The 27,826-nt window shown below is 45.2% G+C and overlaps 1 protein-coding gene and 1 long non-coding RNA gene across 4 annotated transcripts in view; one reads left to right on the forward strand and one right to left on the reverse strand.

Moving 5' to 3' along the window:
* Positions 1–855: 855 nt before the first annotated feature.
* LOC126943401 (uncharacterized) lies at positions 856–17,611 on the reverse strand. Its single transcript, XR_007721750.1, has 4 exons — positions 17,453–17,611; positions 14,451–14,527; positions 10,081–10,203; positions 856–7,097 (listed from the first exon to the last, which is right to left on the reverse strand). It is a non-coding gene; the product is annotated as an uncharacterized LOC126943401 (long non-coding RNA).
* Positions 16,600–27,826, forward strand: part of ZNF460 (zinc finger protein 460) — a 30,151-nt gene continuing 18,924 nt past the window's right edge. Inside the window, exons 1-2 of one of the 3 annotated variants that reach the window (XM_050772043.1) lie at positions 16,600–17,471; positions 21,765–21,891. In XM_050772043.1, coding sequence (XP_050628000.1) covers positions 17,463–17,471; positions 21,765–21,891 — 136 coding nt within the window. In that variant the 5' untranslated portion in view covers positions 16,600–17,462. Of the gene's footprint in view, positions 17,472–17,636; positions 18,011–21,764; positions 21,892–27,826 lie in introns of those variants that run through there. The other 2 variants (XM_050772044.1, XM_050772041.1) reach the window with 2 other exon arrangements.

The raw sequence follows: 27,826 nt of genomic DNA on the forward strand, positions 1-27,826 counted from the left end.
CCTCTTCCTAGTCCATCCAGTCATCATCTATCATCTCAATTACTGAGTCTCCTTTTACCCACATTTTCTCTTCATTCTCTAAGCTGAAACCAGAGAACCATCTCAGATTTAATAGTGCTCTGCTTCCCCCTCCCTCTGCCCCCACTATGTTTCCTTAAAACTTTTTATGGCTTCCTTTAACTCTTAGGATAAAAACCAAATCACGGCCAGGTGTTGTAGTTCACAACTGTAATCTCAGCACTTTGGGAGGCCAAGGTAGGAGGATTGCTTGAGCCCAGGTATTTGAGACCAGCCTGGGCAACAAAGTGAGACCTCATCTCTAAAAACAACTCCCAAATTATTACATGGTCAATCCTTTGGGCTTTATCTGGTCTGGGAGGTGCCTAATTTATTACCTTTCATCTTGCATAATTTATGCCCTTTCTGTTTTCACTTTGTGTTTCCTTTTCCCCACCTGCCATGGGGCTTTTCTACCACACACTTTGTCCAGTAGTGCATATTTGTCCTTCATCCCAGCTAGGTCATAAGCATTCTTTCATAAATATCTGTGTGTGTCTGTGTGTGTGTGTGTGCATACATGTGCATATATATTTAGGTTTGATTACTGACTCCTGACTGTCTCACCAACTAGATTTCCAGCTTCAAAAGAGCACAGATGTTAATATGGATTTTATCCTAATTGTTCCATGCACATAGTTCCTAGTCAGTATTAGATAGTCAGATACTTGCTAAATGGATAAGTGGATGAATGGCCTTAATCACTTTGATATTTTAGGTTACCTATTATGCAGGGTTTACTCCCCCATACAACCTCAGGCTTCATGATTTGTTAGAAGTACACACAAGACTCAGAAAAGCTATTATGATTATAGTTTATTACAACAAAAGGATATAGACCAAGATCACCAAAGGGAAAAATCACATAGAGTGAAGTCCACGGGAAACCAGGCACAAAACTCTGGGTGTTATCTCCCATTACAGTCACAGAGGGACACACTTAATTCCCCCAGCAAAGAGGTGTGACAACATGTTCACAGTATTACAATACAAGCCAGGGAGGTTCACTCAAGCATTCATTTCTGGGGTTTTTCTGGAGGGTCATTTACATAGAAATGCAGGGTCCTTGCAAGCCATACAGCCCTTGCAAAAAGCAAACATGCAGCGTGGCCCAGGGCCTGCGGCATGCAACATCCAGCATTCACCATGAGGAACATTGTCAGAAGCATTTGAACCACAGCAACTCCATCTTGAATAGGGGCTGGGTAAAATGAGGCTGAGACCTGTGCTGCATTCCCAGGAAATTAGGCATTCTTAGTCACAGGATGAACTAGGAGGTCAGCACAAAATACTGGTCATAAAGACCCTGCTGATAAAACAGCTTGTGGTAAAGCTGGCCAAAACCCGCCAAAACCAAGACGGCCAAAACCAAGCTTGTCCTCACTGCCCATTATATCTCAATTATAATGCATTAACATGCGAAAAGTCACTCTCAGCAGCACCATGACAGTTTACAAATGCCATGGCAATGTCAGGAAGTTACTCTATGGTCTAAAAAAGGGGAGGAACCCTCAGTTCTGAGAATTGCTCACCCCTTTCCTGGAAAACTCATGAATAATCCAACCCTCGTTTAGCATATAATCAATAGATAACTATAAGTAGCCTTAGTCCAGCAGCCCAAACTACTGCTCTGCCTATGGAGTAGCCATTCTGTATTCCTTTTTTTTGTTTTTTTGAGATGGAGTCTTGCTCTATTGCCCAGGCTAGAGTGCAGTGGTGCAATCTTGGCTCACTGCAACCTCCGCCTCCTGGGTTCAAGCGATTCTCCTGCCTCAGCCTCTCGAGTAGCTGGGATTACAGGCATGTGCCACCACGCCCGGCTAATTTTTGTATTTTTGGCAGAAATGGGATTTTGCCATGATGGCCTGGCTGGTCTCAAACTCCTGACCTCAGATGATCCACCCTTCTCGGCCTCTCAAAGTGCTGGGATTACAGGCGTGAGCCACCATGCCTGGCCCCTTTACTTTCGTAATAAACTTGCTTTCACTTATGGACTCATCCTGAATTCTTTCCTGTGCAAGATCCAAGAACCCTCTTGAGGTCTGGATTGGGACCCCTTTTCAGTGACAATATTCTTAGAATAAATTATCTCATCAAATCCATACATCAAGGCCTATGGACTCAGGCTTAAAAATTACTCTTACCAGGCAAAATATTCCAGAAACTCAAGAGAACTGTCTTCCTGGAGCTGGCTAAGGGCCATTCCTTTCTTTAGCATGTATAGCATCTGAGCAACTGAAGCCTGATGAATTCATACTTTTGTGTAGAACCCAAGCTCTGGCCCTAGCCCAGAGTCTCTTACAGCAAAACAATCATATTTACTGAGCATCTACATTTAGTATAACATTTATATAAGATACATCAGCAGCAACATCGTGAACATGATGAGCCATTGGAGCAGCTCTTGTGGGGGAATGGATAGATTTAGAAACAACAATCCATCCCATAAAGCCATTCATACTTTTCCATATATTTGTATCAATTCAATTACTCATTGTTCTCCTTGATCTACTGTTATCTGTACCTTGTGGTAAACCACCTCCCCTCTCACTACGTTGGCTTAAGTTATCCTCCACCTTGCACATCTGAAAAGAGCCAGAGCTCCCTAACAGGACTTCTCCCTCTTGCCCCTCCCATATTCCAATTTCCATAGAGTACCCAGAGTGATCCTTTTAAAACATAAATCAGTCCAGGCACGGCGGCTCACACCTGTAATCCCAGCACTCTGGGAGGTTGAGGTGGATCATGAGGTCAGGAGATCAAGACCATCCTGATTAACACAGTGAAACCCTGTCTCTACTAAAAATACAAAAAATTAGCCGGGCATGGTGGCGCGTGCATGTAATCTCAGCTACTCAGGAGGCTGAGGCGGGAGAATCACTTGAACCCGGGAGAAGGAGGTTGCAGTGAGCCGAGATCGCGCCATCACACTCCAGCCTGGCGACAGGGCGAGACTCCGTCTCAACAAACAAAAAAACATAAATCAGATAACATCACAGCTCTGTTCAAAACCCCATGATGGCTACCCATTTCACAGTGTATTAGCTGTATTTTCTTATTTTCTGCATTATTGATGATATGGAATTTGGGACCTTGTCATTTAGAGTTAACTGATTCTTAGAGATTGCAAATGACTCACTCTGAACCATGCCTTTTATTTGCATACTAACAAATCCAGAGTCCCCTAATGTGAATCATCTCTGTCTGGCTCTTACACTATAGGAGACAATTTTTTTTTTTTTTTTTGCCCGAATGACTCCAGGGCCAGGTACTAGGCAGACGGGGACAGCCCCTAGACCCCAAAGTCTACCAACTTTAAAATCCTCTTCTGATTACCCAGCCCTGCCTTTCTTTTCCTGTGTAAAACACAGTAAAGGATCTGGGCTCTGCTTTCTCCTCTGCTTCTGCTTCCTATACCACCCCGGTGCTTCTCACATAGCCCTGCAGGATGTGTTTTGCCTACTGTTTCTAAAACTCTGTAAAGTTTTTCCTTCCCGGCAATCATTTGCATGTCTGAGTTTCTTACCAGACCATACTGCAAAAAACCCCAGGTACATTTCTGAACACATAGGACATATGACAACCTCTCTACACTGGCATAAAAGACTACACAATTTGTTTCCATCTATCTCTCCAACTTCCATGCATAGTCAGTTCCAGCCGCACTAGGTTTCTTGGTGTTCCTCAAACACCCAGGATGCTCTGTCAGTTCCATTGTCCTGTGTGTTTTCTCTGAGTGATAACACTGTTTCCTCAGATCTCCACTTGACGAGTCCTTAATTCCTCTAAGTCCATGCTAAAACATAACTTTTTTTTTTTCTTTTGAGACGGAGTCTCGCTTTGCTACCCAGGCTGGAGAGCAGTGGCGCAATCTCAGCTTACTGCAACCTCTGCCTCCCAGGTTCAAGTGATTCTCCTGCCTCAGCCTCCCGAGTAGCTGGGACTACAGGCGCGTGCCACTACAGCCAGCTAATTTTTTGTATTTTCAGTAGAGACAGGGTTTCACAGTGTTAGCCAGGATGGGCTCGATCTCCTGACCTCATGATCTGCCCGCCTCAGCCTCCCAAAGTGCTGGGATTACAGACACGAGCCACCATGCCCGGCCTAACTAACTGTCTTATTAGACCTGTCCCAACTACTCTGTACTGCACAACTGGTTTTATCCCACTCTCACTGATTCTTAATCTGCTCTAGTTTGTCTTATCTCCACAACACTCCTAACCTTCTACGTTGTTTAGGAGTTTTGGATTATTATTATTTTTGTGTGTGTGGTATGTATGTGTCTCCATTGTGACTTTTTGCTTTTTTGTCTAGAGACAGGGTTTCGCTAGATAGCCCAGGCTGGTCTCAAACTCCTGGTCTCAAGCGATCCTCCTGTGTCAGCGTCCTGAGTAGCTAGGACTACAGGCACACACCAGCAGGCCCAGCTCTGTATCTCCACTGTTTAGAGCAGAACCCATCACAAGATAGTCAAATACTTGTTGAGTTAATTCATTTAAAGTTAGTAAAGATATAAAAATATATTTTCAAATGGTTATGAATGTCCTAAAGAAAAATAGAAGAGTAATATTGGGGTGAGGGACTGAACATTTTTATTATTATTGTTATTTTTTTAAAGAAAGAGGTTCTCTCACTCTGTTGCCCGGGCTGGAATGCAGTGGCACAATCATGGCTCACTGCAGCCTACACCGCCATGGCTCAAGTGATCCTCCTGCCTCAGCCTCCCAAGTAGCCAGGACTATAGGCACCCACCACCACACCTGGCTAATTTTTAAATTTTTTCACAGAGACAGTGTCTCACTATGTTGCCCAGGCTGGTCTTGAACTCCTGGGCTCATGTGATCCTCCCACCTTGGCTTCTCCAAGTGTTGGGATTACAGGCCACCACACCTGGCTGGGGCAGGGGCGCTACTTTAGGTTAAGAGATTTGTACTTGAGCCCAGGAGACTCAGCTGGGCAACACAGTGAGACCCCCATCTCTACAAAAAAAAAATAATTAGTTGGGTGTGTTGGTGTGGGTGATCCCAGTTACTCAGGAGGCTGAGGTGGGAGGATCACATGAGCCTGGGAGGTGGTGGAGGCTGCAGTGAGCTATGACCCTGCTATTTTACTGCGGCCTGGGTTACAGAGCAAGACCCCATTTAAAAAAAAAAAAAAAAGTGAGCTCCCTAAAGGCCTCTATGAGAAGGGAAAGGTTGATACAAGCTGAGGCTCATTACCTGGACCACATGTCTACAATCCAGGTGGGACTGGCTCAACACGGTATCTTTTACATCATCTTGCAAAGTACCTTTCCTCAGCTTCTCTAAGAAGTATTTGTAGAGTGAATGTTGAGTGGATTTTATAATGAGGCTTCGAAATCCCCATGGTCTCCTGGCACCACTGTAGGACAGTTACTGTAGGACTGTTACCGTAGGATGTTACTGTAGGACTGTTACTGTAGGACGGTTACTGTAGGACTGTTACTATCGGACGGTTACTGTAGGACTGTTACCGTAGGATTGTTACTGTAGGATGGTTACTGTAGGACTGTTGGGTCACCCCTGGCTGTTAAGGCCATTTCCCTTTCTCTTCTCTCAGCAACCAGCCTGTGGCTTCAGGGGAAACTTCCAGTTCAAGACTGAAAGTCATGGTTTTGGCCCCGAAATATATTTCTGCTCCTGACTCCATGAGAACAAGACAGATTCTACAGGGAATGAAAGTAGAAGATGACTGGAGCAAACACTGGTTATAAAGGATTCCTTATGAAGTGAGACTTGAGATGAAGAGGAAGCAGCAGATTCCAGATGAATCTTAGGGTTGGAACCCATTTATTACCTTCATAACCAGAGAGCCTGGGTATTCTTGATTCTTCCACCATAGACCACTGATGTGGTTTGAGAAGCGAGTTCAGAATTACACCACTTTCAACACCCAGAGGCATAAATTGCTCCAAAGCTTTTTATCAGGCTTGACCAAGCACGGTGGATCACGCCTGTAGTCCCAGCACTTTGGGAGGCCAACGCAGGTGAATCACTTGAGGTCAGGAGTTTGAGACCAGCCTGGTCAACATGGTGAAACCCTGTCTCTACTAAAAACTACAAAAATGTAATCCCTGCTACTTGGGATGAGGCAGGAGAATAGCTTGAACCTAGGAGGCAGAGGTTGCAGTGAGCCGACATCGTGCCATTGCGCTCCAGCCTCTGTGACAGAGCAAAACTCCATCTCAAAAACAAACAAACAAACAAAAAATCAGGCTTTTTGGGTTCCCAAACTGTTTGATATTTGTTCTACCTCAGGTTGGCCTACCCCCACATGTTTCTTTCCAGGTTCTCTGCTTGTCCCCTCAGGCAGTATCTCTGGATCTGGGCTCTAAAGCTGGGAGTGAGAAAAATGGTCCACTTCTGACATCCCTGCTTTGAGGGCTGAGTGCTCAGTGGTAGTGGGTGGCCATTGGCCTCATGTCTTTTCAGCTGCCCTGTCATGGTACACAACTACAGACTTTCAGTGGGGCAAGTGTGATGAATCCCCAGTACTCAGCATCAAGGTGCCCAAGGAAGAGCCCTCATCTCACCAACACTGGATGGGTGGAGGAAGGGAGCTCCTGCCTCTGGGGCTGCACTCACTATGGATCTAGCCTCAGCAAGTTTCTGGTGGGAAGATAAGAAGTGCTGACATCCTACCCTGCTGAGAAGACAGCCCCCTGTCTGGAAGCTGGGAGGGAGAGCCCTGTGTTCTTGTCTGCAACACTGTGGAGTATAGTTTCCCTATCACTGAATTGGGAAGGTTGAAGGAAAGAGATAGTCTTGGTTCAAATACCACTGACTCTCACAGTTCTTACAGAAGGACAGATTCTCTTGAATAAATATTTTTTCATTTGATGTATCCCCTTAGGACTATCTCTCCAGAGACGTGACTTTCTTTTTTTTTTTTCATTTTTGTTTTTAATAATTTTCAACAGTTTTCTTGGGGAGTGGGCCCACAGAGCTCCTTATGCTGCCATGCCAGAAGTCTTTCCTTGCTTTTCTTGTTTTAAACTTTTTATTTTCTGATAATTTTAGCTGTAAAGAAGCAAAGATATTATGGAGTTCCTATATAACTTCATGCAGCTCCACCTCATGTTAATACGTGACAAGTCTATGACGTATTTGTCAAAGCTAAGAAATTAACATCGGTATACTACTACTACTAACTGAACTACGCACTGCATTTGGATTTCATCAGTGTTTTTCCACTAATGTCCTGCAGTTGCAGGATCCAGTCCAGGACACCACATTTCACTTAATCATCTCATTGCTTTAGTTTTCTTCCATCTGGGACAGTTGCTCTATCTTTTCTTGTTTTTCATGATCTACATACTTCTGGAGTACTCATCATGCAACGTCCCTTAATTTGCATTTGTCTGATATTTTTTCATTATTAGTCTAGAATTGTGAGTTAAGGGGAAGAACATCAGATTGGCAAAGTGTCCTCCTTGTATCATCATAGTAGGTGTTACTTGATGTCAAGATGACTAAAATGGGCCAGGCACGGTGGCTCACGCCTGTAATCCCAGCACTTTGGGAGGCCGGGACAGGCAGGTCACGAAGTCAGGAAATCGAGACCATCCTAGCTAACACGGTGAAACCCCGTCTCTACTAAAAATACAAAAATTAGCTGGGTGTGGTGGCGGGCACCTGTAGTCCCAGCTACTCAGGAGGCTGGGGCAGGAGAATGGCTTGAACCTGGGAGGCAGACGTTGCAGTGAGCTGAGATCGTGCCACTGCACTCCAGCCTGGGCGACAGAGTGAGACTCCATCTCAAAAAAAAAAAAAAAAAAAAAAAAAATTGACTTAAGTGATGCTAACCTTGATCACTTGGTTAGGTGGTTGTCTGCCAGGTTTCTCCTGTCAAGTTACTGTTTTCACTTTCCACAATTAGTCACTAAGTCCAGCCATCTCAAGGGGAAGACCACAAAGCTCTACTGTCTGAAAGGCGATGGTGATATCTATGTATACTATTTGCAATTCTTTTTTAAGATTGGTTTCTTCTCCTTATTTATGGGCAAGCCTTATTAATTACTGGTTTTAATTTTTGAAAACTCAAGTAAGTGCTCACCTTAGCAGTACATATATTAAAAATCAAATAAATATAAGTGCTTCTATGTGTGTTTTGTGAATCCCATCTTATACACATAAGGTAAAGGAGATGCTAAGATTTGGAAATAGTTCATCTCCACCAAAACTCATGTTGAAATTTGATTTCCAAGCTGGGCATGGTGGTGTGCACCTGTAGTCCCAGCTACTTGGGAGGCTGAGGCTGAAGGATCACTTGAACCTAGGAGTTCACAGACAGGCTGGGTAACATAGTGAGACCCCATATGATACGGTTTGGCTGTGTGCCCACCCAAATCTCATCTTGAACTGTAACTCTCACAATTCTCGTGTGTCATGGGAGGGATCGGTGGGGGGTGACTGAACTATGGGGCCGGGTCTTTCCTGCGCTGCTATGACAGTGAAGGAGTCTCACCAGATCTGATAGTTTTAAAAACAGAAGTTTCCAGCCAGGCGCGGTGGCTCACGCCTGTAATCCCAGCACTTTGGGAGGCCGAGGCGGGTGGATCACAAGGTCAGGAGATCAAGACCATCCTGGCTAACATGATGAAACCCCGTTTCTACTAAAAATACAAAAAATTAGTGGGGCGTGGTGGCTCGTGCCTGTAGTCCCAGCTACTCGGGAGGCTGAGGCAGGAGAATCTCTTGAACCCGAGAGGCAGAGTGAACCGAGATGGTGCCACTGCACTCCAGCCTGAGCAACAGAGTGAGACTCCATCAAACAAAAAAGAATAAAAAGAAAACATTCAGTAAGCTTGTCCTGTATTCCTACACAAAGAGTATAACAGCAATATATTCCACAAGAGTAAAGCAAAATAAGTAAAGTTATTCCAAGTAAACTAAATTAGAAGGCTTTTCATGAACTGAGCAACTGTTGGAACTAAGCTGACATGGGGTTGTTAGCTGATTATAATGTGCCCAGAATTAGAATATTGATCCAGATTTTTACATTACCCATCCCTCTTGTTTCTTCTGAGCAGCAATCAGAGATGTTGGTTCACAGGAATAAGCAGGGTTAGCTTAAATTACAGAAACAAACTTAAAAAGAACTAATGAGACTAGAATTTAGTAACAAGTATACCATAGTTCTTGAAATACAATATTTCTCTCTCCAGTTTCCCATTTTTACTAAAGACAAATTAGGGTAAGCCTGTTTTGCTTTATTATACTTGGTCTGATTATTTATATAAAGTGCAGCAAGAATAATTATTTTTCACATAGGCTTTTTTCATTTTTTATTTTTGAGATGGAGTCTCGCTCTGTCGCCCAGGCTGGAGTGCAGTGGCACAATCTCGGCTCACTGCAAGCTCTGCCTCTCGGGTTCACGCCATTCTCCTGCCTCAGCCTCCCGAGGAGCTGGGACTACAGGCGCCCGCCACCACGCCTGTCTAATTTTTTGTATTTTTAGTAGAGACAGGGTTTCACCACGTTAGCCAGGATGGTCTTGATCTCCTGACCTTGTGATCCAGTCGCCTCGGCCTCCCAAAGTGCTGGGATTACAGGCATGACCCACCGCGCCTGGCCCACATAGGCTTTTTAATTGGCTTTGATGGAACTTTGTTTCATAGAGAATCTCCGATAAGACTTTTTTAAAGCTGAGCCCTGCCATGGGTATGTACCTTCAAATACCTATAAGTTGGGTAAATTCCTCTCCTTTTGAGGTCCTAAGATAATGTGGAGCTCCTGGACTGTGAGAAAGTGACATTCTTTACTTAACCACAGGTCAGAAACTCTGTAGAGGGACTGTGTAGGCAAAGGTGTGAGGCCAGTTCCCCAAAGGGCTTTTATTGGCTCTACAAGTCAACTTTGATTCCTTAAAGGAAAGCACATCATTCTGGTCAAACCCTTGGTAAAACAACCAATTTCTCCAATTATGTCCTGTTATAAAGGAAAACAGATTCTTATTGCATTTATGCAAATAACTATATTGCCATAAGTTAAGAACACTCACAACTAGTTTCCAAATTCTGGAGAAATCAGGTAGAGAGAAACAAATACTTTCCAAATTTTGTTCATAGGAGTATATTCAACTAGTAAATGCTGCAAATAGCTCAAATGAAAAGTTTCCTTGACTCTGAAAAACAAAACAAAGGACCAGCAATGTTTTAAACAAAGTTAAAAACATTAGACTTCTTCAGTTTAGTCCATGTAGTTAACTTCTGTTTGATACTTATGAACATTTCAGTTCTCTATGAGAGTTCTAAAAGTTTTTTCCTCTATTCTAATGTCACTATGTCCAAAATTATCAGAAAACCTGCTTTTTTTTTTTGGAGTCTCGCTCTGTCGCCCAGGCTGGAGTGCAGTGGCCTGATCTCAGCTCACTGCAAGCTCCGCCTCCCAGGTTCACGCCATTCTCCTGCCTCAGCCTGGAACTACAAGCAGCTGGGACTACAGGCGCCTGCCACCATGCCCGGCTAATTTTTTGTATTTTTATTAGAGACAGGGTTTCACCATGTTGGCCAGGCTGGTCTCAATCTCCTGACCTCGTGATCTGCCCACCTCGGCCTCCGAAAGTGCTGGGATTACAGGTGTGAGCCACTGCACCCAGCCAGAAAACCTGCATTTAAGAACACCTGCTAGAGTTCTTTCTTTTTTTTCGAGACAGAGTCTCACTCTGTTGCCCAAGCTTGAGTGCAGTGGCACAATCTCAGCTGACTGCAACCTCCACTTCCCAGGTTCAAGTGATTCTCCTATCTCAGCCTCCCGAGTAGCTGGGACTACAGGCCTGTGCCACCACACCTGGCTAACTTTTTACATTTTTAGTAGAGATGGGGTTTCACCATATTCAGGCTGGTCTCAAACTCCTGACCTCATGATCTGCCTGCCTCGGCCTCCCAAAGTACTGGGATTACAGGAGTGAGCCACCATGCCCAGGCCCCCCCACTTTTTTTTTTTTTTTTTTTTTTGAAACAGAGTCTCGCACTGTCACCCGAGCTAGAGTCCAGTGGCGCAATCCCAGCTCACTGCAACCTTCACCTCCTGGGTTCAAGCGATTCTCCTTCCTCAGCCTCCCAAGGAGCTGGGACTACAGGCCTGCACCACCACACCCGGCTAATTTTTATATTTTTAGGAGACACAGGGTTTCACTGTATTGGCCAGGCTGGTCTCAAACTCCTGACCTCACGATCTGCCCGCCTTTGCCTCCCAAAGTACTGGGATTAGAGGCGTGAGCCACCGTGTCCGGCCCTTTTTTTTTCTTTTTGGATATGGAGTCTCACACTGTCACCCAAGCTGGAGTCCAGCGGCGCAATCCCAGCTCACTGCAACCTCTGCCTCCCAGGTTCAAGCGATTCTCCTGCCTCAGCCTCCCGAGTAGCTGGGATTACAGGTGCCTGCCCCCATGCCTGGCTACTTTTTTTGTATTTTTTTTGTAGAGACAGGGTTTCACTATGTTGGCCAGGCTGGTCTCCAACTCCTGACCTCGTGATCTACCCTCCTCGGCCTCCCGAAGTGCTGGGATTACAGGTTTGAGTCACTGCACCCGCCCAGCCTGGAGTTCTATAGTTGATTATAAACCATCTTCTAAAGATGATTAAAACAAGACAATTGTCTGTGGATGATAAAAAGTTTCAGGACAGCCACTATTAAGGCCACAATTGATAAGGAAATTTGGTTCTGTGGCACACAAAATTTTACATAACAATTATAATTATTAATAACATACACTAAGTCATATTAGAATTATAGGAGTTTCCCATAATTTTGGAACATATACCAATAACATATTTATGCAAATATAATCCAAAGAAAGCAAAACACCATTTCACATTTGATAATGCTTCCTGTATGATCTTTATACCAAATAAGCCAAATTTCACCTTTACATTAATGTACTATTAATGTGAAGCCCAATTTTTAATAAAACCTTATAGATGGCCGGATGCGGTGGCTCACACCTGTAATCCCAGCACTTTGGGAGGCCGAGGTGCACAGATCATGAGGTCAGGAGTTCGAACCAGCCTGACCAACATGGTGAAACCCCGTCTCTACTAAAAATACAAAAATTAGGCCGGGCGCAGTGGCTCACGCCTGTAATCCCAGCACTTTGGGAGGCTGAGGCGGGCAGATCACGAGGTCAGGAGATGGAGACCATCCTGGCTAACACGGTGAAACCCCGTCTCTACTAAAAATACAAAAAAATTAGTGGGGCGTGGTGGCGGGCGCCTGTAGTCCCAGCTTCTCCGGACGCTGAGGCAGGAGAATGGTATGAACCCGGGAGGCAGTGGAGCTTGCAGTGAGCAGAGATCGGGCCACTGCACTCCAGCCTGGGCAACACAGCGATACTCCATCTCAAAAAAAAAAAAAAAAAATTATCCAGGTACCTGTAGTCCCAGCTACTCCGGGAGGCTGAGGCAGGAGAATCACTTGAGCCCAGGAGGTGGAGATTGCAGTGAGCCAAGATAGTGCCACTGCACTCCAGCCTGGGTGACACAGCAAGACTCTGTCTCAAAACAAAACAAAACAAAACAAAACAAAAAAACAAAAAAAACCCTTATAGACATATTTACCCAATTTTAATGTTTAACCATAAGGTAAGATTCTTTTTTTTTTTTTTTTTTTGAGATGAATGTTTAATTTATGGAAAAACAGAGTAATACCCCTTTAACTTTAGCCAATATGTTCACACACAGAATCTCTTACAATTAATTTTTATAAACCTTCCAGAACTTGTTTAAATATTTAGATTTTTTTTCTTACTTAAAACAAACGTTCAACACTTTAGGCAGAAAAAATGTCCACATTTCCATGCCTTCTTATAATCATTTTCTTTTTCTTTTTTTTTTTAACCAAAAACACATTTGCTTTTCTTACACCCCTTCCATGTAAAATTGTTTCTTTAGTAGTGTCAGTTACATGTTATAATGTTAACTCTTAGCAACTTTTATTTTTGGTGAAAACCTTGGTAAGTAAGGAATTTTAATTATGTACTAGGTGTGGAGCCTGCCTAGGACACACCAGGCAGAAGTGCAAATAGGAATTGAATCTCCAGCATAACTAAAGAGCACTATGGTTAAAAGCACTATGGTTAAAAGGGGGTGTGGCTAACTCCAGAGGTCCCCAGGCCTTACCTAGAATCTACTGGCTTTAAGGGTAGGTAAATTGAACAATTTTCAAAAGTTAAAGAAACAGTTTGACCTTAAAGCATTTAGCAATCTGATATCTGACCTTAATTTAGACCAAGCATCTACATTTTCAAGATATTTTATTTTACCAATAATCTCTAAAACTGTCTTTCTTTCCAAAAGATTACTAAAGTCACAAGAACAAAAATGCATTACAGTTTCTATTTTGCTGACAAAATATTTGATTTAAGCACTTATTTTTCTAAGGCAATTAATTAGAACTCTTTTATATCTAAACATACAACACATATAAATACACAGACACACAAAAGATTCAGCACTTGTAAGATTTTTCATTTGCCAGTTTTTTTAACTGGATTACTGGCTTCCAGTAATGAAGTCATCCACCCGCCTCGGCCTCCCAAAGTGCTGGTATTACAGGCATAAGCCACCACACCCAGCCTATCCACTTTTAATTAAGCTAACTTTTAACCATAGTGCTCTCTAAAAAAGAAATCCTTTCAAATCTCTTATTACCCAACTTTAGCCATGCCAAGAAGCCAATATTTCTAGCTTCTGAACTTTACCAAAGGTTACCTCCTAGGTGCACAGAAAAAGGACAATTTAAAACAGTCTGTGGAGGAGACGAGAATAGACAAGGTCCCGCAGATATTAAACCAGAAATGACTTACTTCCTAGATGGGGTATCAAACCCAGACTGCCACTGTGGAAGTGCAAAAACCTTAGTTACTGAGCTACAGCACAGGACGATGCCCACTTCCTTTCACAGAAGCCTAGAGTAGTTAATTTTGAGCTTGCAAGGGCTTTTAACTACTTAATATGATTTTTAGAGCTGACTATGACATGAACCCTAAAATTCCTGTTCCCTAGAAGGCAGAGACCAAGAGAAGGTACCACTACATGGTTAAAAGGCCAAGCTCCCAAGGACATAAAACAAGGGGGAGACTTCATCCAGTTTGTTTGTGTCAGGGACTTGACCAGCTTGCTGGGTCGTCTTGAAAAGCGGGCTTACAGGTGTTCTAAGCCCATGTTTTATCCTACAGAAAAATGAATTCAAAGCACAAAATACACCAGCTTAAGACTAGCCTTACAATTCTTTTTCACATTAATCAAAACTTTACAGAGGAGATAAACACTGATTTATTGATTTGTTATTATTATTATTATTATTTTACCATTCATTCAACCATTTGCATAGAGAGAGAAATCAGAAATCTGACTGGTAACAAATTCTTACCCTTTTGCTGGCATGCGAGGTTTCTGTGTTCCCTTTTTCTGAGTGGTCCCAGTGATCTGGCTTGTGGCAGCATTCCACTGGGGGCCAAGTCGCATTATAAAGAAAAATTACCTTTTTTTCATTCTGACCAGAACAAAATACATGCGATAAAACATACACATTAGCCACTCTGCTTAGCACCCAATATTAAAATGGCAAGGCTTAAATTTGCCCCCAGATGGGCCCTGTCATCTTTAATCCAGCCTCTGACTTGGAGTTTCAACATGTGGTCTCTGGGGAAGATGGTCGCCCTGAGTAACAGAAAAGATAAGAAAGGGAAATACTTTCCCAGGTAATATTTTCCCAGGAAATACTTTCCACAGGCAATACTTTCCCAAGGAAGGGGAAATGATCAGGGAGGCCAGAGAAAGACCCACCCATTGTAGTGACACTGAAAAGTTCAGGCGGCTGCGGCTGCTGTCGTGAAGGTATTTTTTTCCCGCAGTGCCCTCAGCTCTCAAGTTTCCCCTTTTGCGGGAGGAAAAAGCTCCCCGTGTCCCATGATCCTGTACATGCCTAACCCTGTTGCCCACAGTCATCAACAAAGAATGCAAGGCAGATTAATCCAAAGAGAATAGGAGTTAACATCCCACGGTGCCAAACCTGTTCTTAGCCAGCAGAGACTTTACTGAGAGGGGTCTCTAATCCCCTAAATCTTAGAAGCGACTCTAATCCTCCTGACTTGGGCCTCTAACCCAAAGTCGGTCAAGTGTCCTTGCCTTTTATTAAGAGGGGCCTCTAACCCACTCTGTCTTAGGAGAGACTATAACTCCCCTAACTTGAGCGTCTATCCCAATCCCATTCTTAACTTGGATACCCCACCACTTATCCAAAGTGGTCCAATCAGTGCTGCAGTCTATTTCCTTTGGGTCAGGGGGATCTCCTCAGTATTGTTCCTTTTGTGGTTTGCAAGAAAGGTGTTACTGGATCCCACCACACACCCAAAGTTAGCCTTTGGGTCAGGGGTTTCTGCAGTATAGTCTCTTCCGCGGTGGCCAGGAATATGTTACAGGAAAGGGGTCCCAATCCTCACCCCAAGAGAGGGTTCTTGGATCTCGTGCAAGAAATAATTCAGGGCGAGACCATAGAGTAAAGTGAAAGCAAGTTTATTAAGAAAGTAAAGGAATAAAGAATAGCTACTCCATAGACAGAGCAGCCCCGAGGGCTGCTGGTTGCAAATGTTTATGGTTATTTCTTGATGACACGCTAAACAATGGGTGGATTATTCATGCCTCCCCTTTTCGGACCACATAGGGTAACTTCCTTACATTGCCATGGCATTTGTAAACTGTCACGGCACTGGTGGGAGTGTAGCAGTGAGGCCGACCAGCGGTCACTCTCGTCACCGTGTTGGTTTTGGTGGTTTTGGCCAGCTCCTTTACTGCAACCTATTTTATCAGCAAGGTCTTTATGACCTGTATTTTGTGCTGACCTCCTATCTCATCCTGTGACTCAGAATGCCTTAACTGTCTGGGAATGCAGCCTAGTAGGCTTTAGCTTCATTTTACCCAGCTCCTATTTAAGATGGAGTTGCTCTGGTTCATACGCCTCTGAAAAAAACATTTAAATTTAATTATAAGAGTCTGGCCAGGCACGTTGGCTCACATCTGTAATCCCAACACTTTGGGAGGCCGAGGCGGTCGGATCACCTGAGGTCGGGAGTTCGAGACCGGCCTGACCAATATGGAAAAACCCCGTCTCTACTAAAAATAGCCACGCGTGGGGTCTCATGCCTGTAATCCCAGCTACTTGGGAGGCTGAGGCAGAAGAATCGCTTGAACCCAGGAGGCGGAGGTTGCAGTGAGCCGAGATCGTGCCATTGCACTCCAGCCTGGGCAACAAGAGTGAAACTCCATCTCAAAAAAAAAAAAGATTTAATTATAAGAGTCATAAGTATGTGAAAAAGAGAATGATGTCTTTTTATTGCCAATGATGAATAACAGTGTTGCTAGAACACTAATTTAGCCAAAAATATTTCTCCAGAAGTATTTTATAGACAGCATCGTGTAGGAAATTGACCCCATCTCCATTCGTTGACTATTTTCAATCTCGAAATTAAATCTCTTGGGGAGTACGTTCTGCACACCTTGTTTCTATTTTCATAACCATATATATCGTCAAACCATTGAAAGCTGGACTTTATTCTCTCACTTTCATAATCATGAAAAGAAAAAAAAAGTTACTGATGAGGACTACGAACACTTTGCATAATATAGATATCTTTTGCATAATATAGGATTGTTAAAATCCTAACATGACTTTATTGGTCTCCTGTCTGCAACCAGTTAATGCTGGGTTGGGCCAGGGTTCCCCTCTTTCCCGTCACTTATCCATTCTTTTCATAGCCTCACCTAATAACATGACTTGAAGTAACAGTTTACGGTAACTCTCAAATTTATATATCCATTCTCGAACCCTCTGCCAATGTTGAATCATAGGTTGAGTAGATGGCACTACGCTTTGAGGTCTCACTTACGTTTCAAACTGATCATGCTTGAAATGGGAGTACTGGGCTTCCCTGCAAGCCTGCTCCACTAGCAGCCTCCCCACCTCAGGGTATGGGAAGTCCACACGTGGCGAACGCGAAGCCTATTACATCACCCGGAAGTCCCTGCATCCTTTGAAGGCTGGGCCCGGCCAAAGGAGGCCCAATAGAGGGCGGTCTGTCCTTTCCCAGCAGGCCGGGCACACTGTCAGGCGTCCTCCTTTGGGTGGCTATTTTAACTGCTCATTTATCCTTTTCTTCTATGAAAAGATCCAGAAAAGAGGCAAAGCGAGCGAGAAGTCGCGGGCCCAGCCCCACAGCAGGGTAAGCACCTTTGTTCGGGGTCTGAATCGGGGCGACTATCCCCGCCTCCTGACCTCGATTTTCCTGAGCTTGAAGGGACCTTTCGACCCTCCGACGTGTGCCTATACTAAAGCGGCGGCCCTAAGACGACGCGGGGGTTCTGGTGCGCACTTACGTGGAGTCGGATGCGCTGGGTGAGTTCCCACACCCGGTAGATGTAAGGGAAAAACTGCATTACCCAGAAGGCACCGTCCCTTGCGTCGGCCGCGGACTCTGGGCCATTGACGGCCCAGGACAGGAGCGTTTTCTGCGGGCCAGGGCGGCGGAGGCGGGACTTCCGCTTCTTCGTGTGACGTCATCTCCGTGGGCCGGCTTGGCCCTGAAACAGTGTGGGGCCTAGAGCGCTGGGTGGGCGCGTTCTGCGGCCTGAGCAGGGAAGGGTAGTGAAGCGGTTACGCCCCTTCTCCGCGTCTTGGCGGGAGCCTGACGCCCCGCTTCTCCCCTAACGAGGCATCCCACTGGCGCCCGTCGAGGCCTAGGCCTCCGCAGCCGCCCTCCGTCTCCTCAGCCCCGACGCTGCGCCCTGGGCCTTGTGCGCATTTTTTTGGGGGGAAAACTGAGGCTCAGAGTGCGAAAGTCAGCCGAGGTCGCCCCGCCCAGGACAGAGAAGGGCTGTGGTCGGCTGATCCGCGGCATTCCCGGGATGGCGGCGGCGTGGATGGCTCCGGCGCAGGTGAGTGGACGAGGTTTCGGACTTGCTGCTGCTCTGCTATTTCTGGAGGCCTCGTGGGCAGGCTGGAAGCCAAGACAGCCACAGGATTTTTCTTTGTCGCCATCGTTTAAGAGAAATGGCCGTGGCTTGTCATTTCCTTTATCCGCAGTCCTGCAACAGTGTTGGCCTCTGATAGGTGTTCAATCCGTGGTTGAAGGAGGAGTGATGCTTCCTTCTGGGGCTCTCATCACACTTCCCCTAAATCCAGCCTTGTCTGCGGCCTGCCAGCCCCTACCCCATCCCCTTGGCCAACCACCCCGACCTTGTGTCTTTGCGTTTTTCCCTGGTCCTTTGCTCTTCAGAGCCACCAAGCTGACCGTACAGACTCCTCTTCCATTTTCCAGCCTTTCTCCTTGACCCCCCTTTACCTCGAACACTGCCGCGGTAGTGGGGGGCCTCCGTCCCACATCCTTCTGGCCTCTGTCCAGATGTCACGTATTTGGAGGTGCCTTTTTTGGCAACTCCGGCTAAAGTGGCACCTTACACCCTTGCCCAGAGTCTGGTATTTTTGTGTAGAGAATCTGATGGTGTTAAAGAAGCTTGTGGATTTGAGTTTGTCAAGGACGTAATGAGAACAAAGAAAAATAATTAGAAAGAATGATATTAACTGACTGTCGTTGAGTCCTTGCTGTGGACTGATCGGTGGGTAATATTTAACCCTCAGCTCGTGTAATCCTGATTTTTTTTTTTTTTTTTTTTTTTTTTTTTTTTTTTTTTTTTTGAGACGGAGTCTTGCTCTGTCGTCCAGGCTGGAGTACAGTGGTGTGACCTTGGCTCACTGCAAACTCCGTCTTCTGGGTTCAAGCGATTCTCCTGCCTCAGCCTCCTGAGTAGCTGGGAGTACAGGTGCACGCCACCACGCCTGGCTAATTTTTGTATTTTTAGTAGAGACGGGGTTTTACCATGTTGGCCACACTGGTCTTAAACTCCTGACCTCAGGTGATCCACCCGCCTTGGTCTCCCAAAGTGCTGGGATTACAGGTGTAAGCCGCCGCACCGGCTTAATCCTGAACTCTTTAGAATTAGGTTATATTGTCATCATTGTTTTACACAAGAGCAATTTGAGGGTCACAGACGTTCAATTACTTGCCTTGCATCACTGTAGCTCTTAAGTTTCAGAAACTAACAACTGGTATGTTTACCATCATAGTCTGTTTTTAACCTCTTCTTTACCTGCAATGGTTAGGGAGGCCTGGGGGTGACACCTAAAGTAAACTTTGCAAGATGAGGCCTCCTTCTAGCCGTGGTCTTGGGCATGAGGAGTCATGGCCTTTCATACTGGGGGAACTGTGTAGACTTAAAAAATGGTATATTGGTTGTTTAAGGAGTTCCCAGGGGACCTGTGTGGCTTCCACGGTGGTTTTATATGTGGTTCCCCTTACTCCCTTACCTGCTGACATATTCTGAGAGGGCACGTTTGTATGGTTTTGTTGCTGAATGTACTCTCCTACTCAGCCAGGATAGATATAATCTGCAGATGGGCCCATATTCTCATGGCTACAACCTGCTGTGCCCTCTGTGACTCTTGTTTGCTTGCTGCTGGAATATTCTGGCTTCAGGGTTACCTGCTAGTAGGACTCAGGTAGAAAAGGAAGTGATGGCTCATTGTGAATTCTCCCTGGAAGCAGGTCCAGGCCCTAACACCTGATCAGGTGGCACCACCTCAGGTGATTCTTTGGTGAGGTGGATGATGATGACTACACTTCTCTGCGCTTGTCCATGGGAGTGGCTGAAATGGATATATGGATTTGAAATGCTTCATCCTCATTAACTGCATTAACTTTGCTAATAGAGAAATGTCAGGTTACATAATTAGACCAGAGGGCCCTGGGCTTAAATCCTGCCTCTGTTGATACGACCTGTGACTCTGGGCTGGGCATGGTGGCTCACACCTGTAATCCCTGCACTTTGGGAGGCCGAGGTGGGTGGACTGCTTGAGCCCAGGAGTTCAAGACCAGCCTGGGCAACATGGGGAAATCCTATCTCTACCAAAAATACAAAAAATTAGACTGGTGTGGCATCCTGTGCCTGTAGTCCCAGCTACGCAGGAGGCTGAGGTGGGAGGATCACTAGACCACAGGAGGTCAGGGCTGCAGTGAGCCGACATTGTGCCACTGCACTCCAGCCTGGGTGACAGAGTGAAACCATCTGGAAAAAAAAAAAGACATGAAGACATGTGACTTTGGGTAGACTGGTAGAGCTTCTGGGACCTGAGATCTGGGCCTCAGGTCTCTGAGTGTGACATAGAGATGATGATGGTAAATTCAGATGCCGTGTGTAGCCTTTGCCTCGGTGTTTTTTTTGGTTTTTTTTTTTCTTTTTTTACAAACAGTTTTTCTTTGTTTCATTTTCTTTCCTTTTTTTTTTTTTTTTTTTTTTTTGAGACAGAGTCTAGCTCTGTTGCCAGGCCAGAGTTCAGTGGTACGATCTTGGCTCACTGCAACCTCCGCCTCCCGCGTTCAAGTGATTGTCCTGCCTCAGCCTGCCAAATAGCTAGGACTTACAGGCACACACCACCACGCCCAGCTAATTTTTGTATTTTTAGTAGAGATAGGGTTTCACCTTGCCGGCCAGGATGGTCTCGATTTCCTGACCTCATGGTCTGCCCACCTCGGCCTCCCAAACTGCTGGGATTACAGGTGTGAGTCACCATGCCCAACCTACAAACAGTTTTTCTTTAGTTCTTTTGACTATTCTTTTTTTTTGGGGGGGCGGGGACAGAGTCTCGCTCCATTGTCCAGACTGGAGTGCAGTGGCATAATCTTGGCTCACTGCAACCTCTGCCTCCCAGGTTCAAGCTATTCTCCTGCCTCAGCCTCCCTAGTAGCTGGGATTGCAGGTTTGTGCCACCACACCTGGCTACTTTTTGTATTTTTAATAGAGCCGGGGTCTCACCATGTTGGTCAGACTGGTCTCGAATTCCTGACCTCAGGTAATCCACGTGCCTCAGCCTTCCAAAGTGCTGGGATTACAGGCATGAGCCACCATGCCCAGCCTTGACTATTCTTGATGAGGTGGGAAACACGGTTATACTAACCTGGAAATCGAGGCTCAGCGAAATGAAATGAGGTCCCTAAGGTCACATAGCAGGCACATGTTGATTTCAGGAATTTGGTTTTAAACCTCAGGAGTCTGGCTCCTGAGCTGGGGACTTTCAGTCACTTTACCATGGCATGTAAACCTGTCAGCATGAGGCAGGCACACAGGGAGGATCGGTAAGACTCAGGTACTGTTCCTGTTATTGTTGCTGGTGTTGATGTTATTATTATTCTTCTTTCCCATTCCTCTGATATGTCAGAGTGCTTACTGTCTGTGCCTCTCAGTCCGCTTCGGATTGTCCTAACCTTATTTCTGTGTCAAGTTCTAGTGGTTTCCTGCATATGAGGCCTTTTTTTTTTTTTTTTTTTTTTTTAAGATGGAGTCTTGCTGTGTTGCCAGGCTAGAGTGCAGTGGCACGATCTCAACTCACTGCAGCCTCCACCTCCCAGGTTCAAGCAATTCTGCCTCAGCCTCTTCTGTCTCCTCTTCGCTGCTGTAATCCATGCAAGGCAGTGTCCACATTCCCCTTGATCCTAGCACAGATCTAGGCCCTTTGGAGGTGCTTGGTGATTTGGCCTTTGATTCTCTGTGCATCTTTTGCAGTGCTGGAGTGACAGGTTCTAATCCTATTCCACAGTTGCAAAGGAAACATTACTGGCTCTGTTTGACTTTTCAGGAGTCTGTGACCTTCGAGGACGTGGCTGTGACATTTACCCAGGAGGAGTGGGGGCAGTTGGACGTGACCCAGAGGGCCTTGTACGTGGAGGTGATGCTGGAGACCTGTGGGCTTCTGGTCGCACTGGGTAAGGCCTGTCCTCTCCTCTCCAACATCAGGGGCACCTGAAAGCAGCTTCATTCTAGCCTAATTCAGCTTCATTCTGGCTTCAGGCCGGGCTAGTGGAATAGGTCTTGGGAGCCAGCCCTCCTGTTTCCCAAAGCTTGACTCAATTTTTTTTTTTTTTCTTTTTTTTTTTTTTTTTTTTTTTTTTTTTTTTTTTTTTTTTTTTTTTTTTTTTCTTTTTTTTTTTTTGAGACACAGTTTCGCTCTTATTGCCCAGGCTGGAGTGCAGTGGCGTGATCTTGGCTCACCACAACCTCCGCCTCCCGGATTCAAGTGATTCTCCTGCCTCAGCCTCCAGAGTAGCTAGGATTACAGGCATGTGCCCCCACACTCAGCTTATTTTTTTATTTTTAGTAGAGATGGGGTTTCTCCATGTTGGTCAGGCTGGTCTCAAACTCCTGACCTCAGGTGATCTGCCCACCTTGGCCTCCCAAAGTGCTGGGATGACAGGCATGAGCCACCACGCCTGGCCTCATTATTTTGACTCACTTGATTCTTCCTGATCTCTTTGTGTCTTACTTAGAAAGGGTTGGCTAAGAAATGTAGTTTGCTTGTGGTCACAGCCAAAGGAGAGGGATCCGTTACCAGGAAATGGGAATGTTTTGTAGAACCCAAAGGTGGGATTTGCAGCCAGGCCCCTTGTGGGACTAACACTGGGTATCTTGTGCTGGCTTCCCTTTATGGGTCTGCTCCTGTCACTGTCTTTTCATAGTGGCTTTTTCTGGCTTAGCTATTGTGTGGAATAAAGTGACCATCTAGTTCTTGTTCTCTGAGACTCACACATTCTTTAGCACTACTACTTCCTACATATTTTTGTTGTTTCTCTGTTGATACTCTTCTCACTTAATTTTCCCAGCATCCCCATCCTCAGTGAGTAAGGATAATAGGGCCATTGCAATGAACACCTCAGAAAATTCATTCATTCAGTTTAACAGATATACCTTCATTGTGAGATGCTGTTTGTTGCATTTTTTTCTTGATAAAAGTTCTTTCTTTTGTGAAGTGTTGATTTTGATGTTTGTGCAAATGTCTGTATGTGGCAAAATTGCTGTTTGGAGTTCCCTCCCAGTTTTTTATTTTTCAGTGGTTCATGAAATGTCGAAGTATGGAGTCACCACATCTACCCCTCACTCTGCTGCCCGGTTCCCTTAGGATTGAGTTTTTCCACTCGTATCTCCCATTCTTCTTTATAGCCTCCTTGTTTTGAGACTCCTGGCACCATACAGGGGAGTTCTCCATTTCCTCTGAGCACAGCACTTGGGAGACCAAGGTCTGATGCCTCAGAGTCCAATCCTAGCTCTACTCCTTGTCAGCTGCGTGTTCCTGGGCAAAGTACTGAACTCCTCTGTGCCTTAATTTTCTTTTTAGAATTTTTTATTTCTTTATACCCATGCCAGTGCAGAAAAGTGCCTCAATTTTCTCATGGGTAAAATGGGACAATATGTGGCAAAAAAGGCTTACCTTTGTTTCATTGCGCTTTGCTTTACTGCACCTAGCAGTTACTGTATTTTTAGAAGTTGAATGTTTGTGGCAACCCTGAATTGAGCAAGTCTGTCCCAACCATTTTTCCAACAGCATGTGCTCACTTTTTGTCTGTGTCACATTTTGATAATTCTTGCAGTATTTCATTTTTTTTTTTTTTTTTGAGACGGAGTCTCGCTCTGTCACCCGGGCTGGCGTGCAGTGGCCGGATCTCAGCTCACTGCAAGCTCCGCCTCCCGGGTTTACGCCATTCTCCTGCCTCAGCCTCCCGAGTAGCTGGGACTACAGGCGCCGCCACCTCGCCCGGCTAGTTTTTTGTATTTTTTAGTAGAGACGGGGTTTCACCGTGTTAGCCACGATGGTCTCGATCTCCTGACCTCGTGATCGGCCCGCCTCGGCCTCCCAAAGTGCTGGGATTACAGGCTTGAGCCACCGCGCCCGGCCTCTTGCAGTATTTCAAATGTTTTTTATTAATATTATATCTATTGCGGTGATCTGTGATCAGTGATCTTTGATGTTACTGTTGTAATTGCTATGAGGCACCTCAAACTGCACCATGTAAGACAGCTTTATCGATAAATGTTATGTGTTTTCTGACTGCTCCACTTACTGGCCATTCCCTCTCTGTCTCTCTCCTTGGGCTTCCGTATTCTCTGAGATACAACAATAATGCAGTCAAGTCAATTAATAACCCTGAAATGGAAGCCAGATGCGTCTAATCCCAGCTACTCTGGAGGCTGAGATGGGAGGATTGCTTCAGGCTAGGAGTTCGAGACCAGCCTGGGCATCATAATAAGCCTCCATCTCTTTCACTTTTTGAATAAGCTGTAACTCATATGCTGTGTTGTGCAAAAATCTTAAGAAGTCCATTCACTGAGGCCGGGCATGGTGGCTCACGCCTGTAATCCCAGCACTTTGGGAGGCTGAGGCGGGTGGATCTCCTGAGGTCAGGAGTTCGAGACCAGCCTGGCCAACGTGACGAAATCCCGTCTCTACTAAAAATATGAAACAATTAGCCAGGCGTGGTGGTGCACACCTGTAGTCCCAGCTACTCGGGGGGCTGAGACAGGAGAATCGCTTAAACTCAGGAGGCGGAGCTTGCAGTGAGCCGAGATCGTGCCACTGCACTCCAGCCTAGGCGACAAAAGGAGACTGTGTCTCAAAAAAAAAAAAAAAAAAAAAAAAAAAAAAAGACAGAAGTCCATTCACTGAATTTTTGCTTATGTATAAACCAAAGTAACTGCCACCTACATCAATACACAGGCGATCTCCAGCTCCTCATCAGGATTTTATGCCCTCAATAGCCTCTTTAATTCTATTCGCTCGTATTTAGACTTCAAGAGCACAGATTGGTTGGCTGTTGTTGAACTGCACAGTGTGTTCTCTGACATATCTGTCTTTTGATCATCACGTCTGTGTTATTCTTTTCACGTGTTTATATGCAGTCGGAGCTGGTTCATTCTCAGTATGTTGTAGTTTCTCATTGTATGTGAAACTGCCATTCATTTGTCCATTACTCTGCTGATGGATGTTCCTGTTGTTTTCAGTTTTTGGATATTATGAAGGATGTTGCTGAGAGTATTCTTGTTCATATTTTCTGGTGGATGTAAATACTGGTTTCTGAATTTTCTGTTAACGGTAAATTCTGTTAGAATATACTCTAATGTGTGTACACATCAGGTCATGGAGTAGGTTGTATATTCAGCTTTCTTTTTTTCTTTATTATCTTTCGTAGAGATGGGGTCTCACTGTGTTGCCCAGGCTCATCTTGAACTCGTGGCCTGCACTGATCTCCCCTCCTTGGCCTCCCAAAGTGCTGGGATTATAGGCATGAGCTACCCTGTGTGGCCATGTTCAGCTTTAAAAGAAACTGCCCAGCAGTTCTGCAGAATGTACCATTTCACTTTCTGACCATGGACATGTGAAAGCTTCCAGTCCTCCACATCTTCATCATCACTTGATAACATCATTCCCTTTTGGGAGGTCTAGGCAGGCAGATCACTTGAGGTCAGGAGTTACCAGCCTGGCCATCATGGTGAAACCCCATCTCTACTAAAAATAAAAAAATTAGCTGGGTGTGGTGGCAGATGCCTATAATCCCAGCTACTCAGGAGGATGGGGTAGGAGAATTGCTTGAGCCTGGGAAGTGGAGGTTGCAGTAAGCCAAGATCACACCACTGTACTCCGGACTGGATGACAGAGCGAGACCCCATCTCGAAAAAACAAACAAACAAAAAAACATCATTTCATTTTACTGTTTGAGTCCCTGTGGTAGGTTTCTCTGTATCACAGCACAGAAACCATTGTAAGGTCACTCCTTTCATTCCTAATTTTCAAATACAACAGTGACCATAATGATAACTGATGATGGCCCACAATTTACCGATCTCTTATGTACTGTCTAGCACTGTGCCAAGTGCTTTATAGAAATTTTCCCCTTTTTTAAGAGACAGGATCTTGCTCTGTCACCCAGGCTGGAGTGCAGTGGCACCATCGTAGCTTACTGTAGCCTTAAACTTCTGGGCTCAAGCAATTCTGCAAAGTAGCTGGACTACAGGCTCACGCTACAATGTCTGGCTAATTTATTTTTTTTTGGTAGAGATGGGGTATTGCTATATTGCCCAGGCTACTCTTGAACTCTGGGCCTCAAGCAATTCTTCTGCCTTAGCCTCCCAAAAGTAACGGGATTACAGGCATGAGCCACTGTGCCCAGCCAAGAATTTTCCTATTTAACCGTCATCACACCCTGTGAGACAGAATCTGAGAGTTTCTGTTTTTCAGATGAGGAAGTGGAGACTAGGATCAGCTAAATCATTTATCTGACATCAGCTGATTTGGTGCAGGCAAGATTTGAACTGAGATGTTCTGACTCCAGAGCTACACTCTTAACCTCCCTTTAGTATGAACTCACAATTCAGCACAGTTTTCCTATTTTGTGCTTCAGTATTGGGCCCTCTTAGATTCTCTTTTTCTATTCTCTCTGGACTTTGGTTCTCTTCTTACTCTGATCTTCACTTTTATGTTGGCTTCATCTATTATCTCATAGCCAATCCTTGTTACTCTTAAATACTCTCCAAGGCTAATCCACACATTCCTTTTATTTATTATTACTATTTTTTTTAAGGGATGGGATCTGGCTAGGTTGCCCAGGCTGGTCTTGAACTCCTGGGCTCAGCTTCATGAGTAGCCAGGATTACAGGCAGTACCTTTCACATTGTGTCTTTTTCTAGTGTTTTCAAGTTACTGTTTCTCAGGGTTGTATTGAATTTCTGGATCAGTTTTGAGAGAATTGATAACTTTATATTATCAATTTCTTCATTCAGGTAGATCTTTATTGTCTTGATATAAAGTTTTATTATTTTCTTTTTTTTTTTTGTCTTTAGACGGAGTCTCACTGTCTCCGAGGCAGAAGTGCAGTGGCGCGATCTCGGCTCACTGCAAACTCCACCTCCCAGGTTCACGCCATTCTCCTGCCTCAGCCTCCCGAGTAGCTGGGACTACAGGCACCCGCCACCACGCCCGGCAAATTTTTTGTACTTTTAGTAGAGATGGGGTTTCACCGTGTTAGCCAGGATGGTCTCGATCTTCTGACCTCGTGATCTGCCAGCCTTGGCCTCCCAAAGTGCTGGGATTACAGGCGTGAGCCACTGTGCCTGGCAGAAGTTTTATTATTTTCTTTTTTCAAGATCCAGTTGTTTGTTAGCCTTTTCGCCTATTTTTCACCCTGACACAGTGGATTCTATATGTCTACCAGGATTCTGTTCACCCTCTGTCCTAGGAGCTCTGTCCTAGGAGTAGCCGTGGCCATCCCTGGCTGTCCCTGAGGCAGAATCTTGAGCATCAGCTTCCTCTCTGCCCCTTCCTGTCACTGCATCCTGACCAGCCTTAACTTCTCATGGGGCTGCCTCCTCTCACTGCAGTCCCCTAGATTTGCTGAAGACTCCGTGTCTTTGTATATTCTATGTCCTAAGGCTAATATGTGCTTCTCACTTTAAGCTCATGAAGCATCCTCTGGGAAGCTTCCTTGGCCTCTTCCTGTCCCTGCCCCATTTAGGCTACATTAAGTGCCCCTTCCCTGGCCTCTTGTAGCACCTTGACATATTCTTGAGCAAGCTCACCATACCATGTCATCATTATGTTGTCCACCTAGTCTCATCTTGACTGTGAGTGGGGATCTCTATTCCAGTCTGTACTCTGCTTGAGCTTCTCCCCCGGGTTTCTCTTTAAAAATTTCAAGAGTTGGCCAGGCACGGTGGGTCACGTCTATAATCCCAGCACTTTGGAGGCAGAGGTGGGCGGATTACTTGAGCCCAGGAGTTCGAGACCAGCTTGGGCAACATGGTGAAACCCCATCTCTTTAAAAAAAAAATACAAAAAATTGGCCGGGCGCGGTGGCTCAAGCCTGTAATCCCAGC

The sequence above is a fragment of the Macaca thibetana genome, chromosome 19 (assembly GCF_024542745.1).
Source record: "Macaca thibetana thibetana isolate TM-01 chromosome 19, ASM2454274v1, whole genome shotgun sequence".
Lineage (NCBI taxonomy): Eukaryota > Metazoa > Chordata > Mammalia > Primates > Cercopithecidae > Macaca > Macaca thibetana.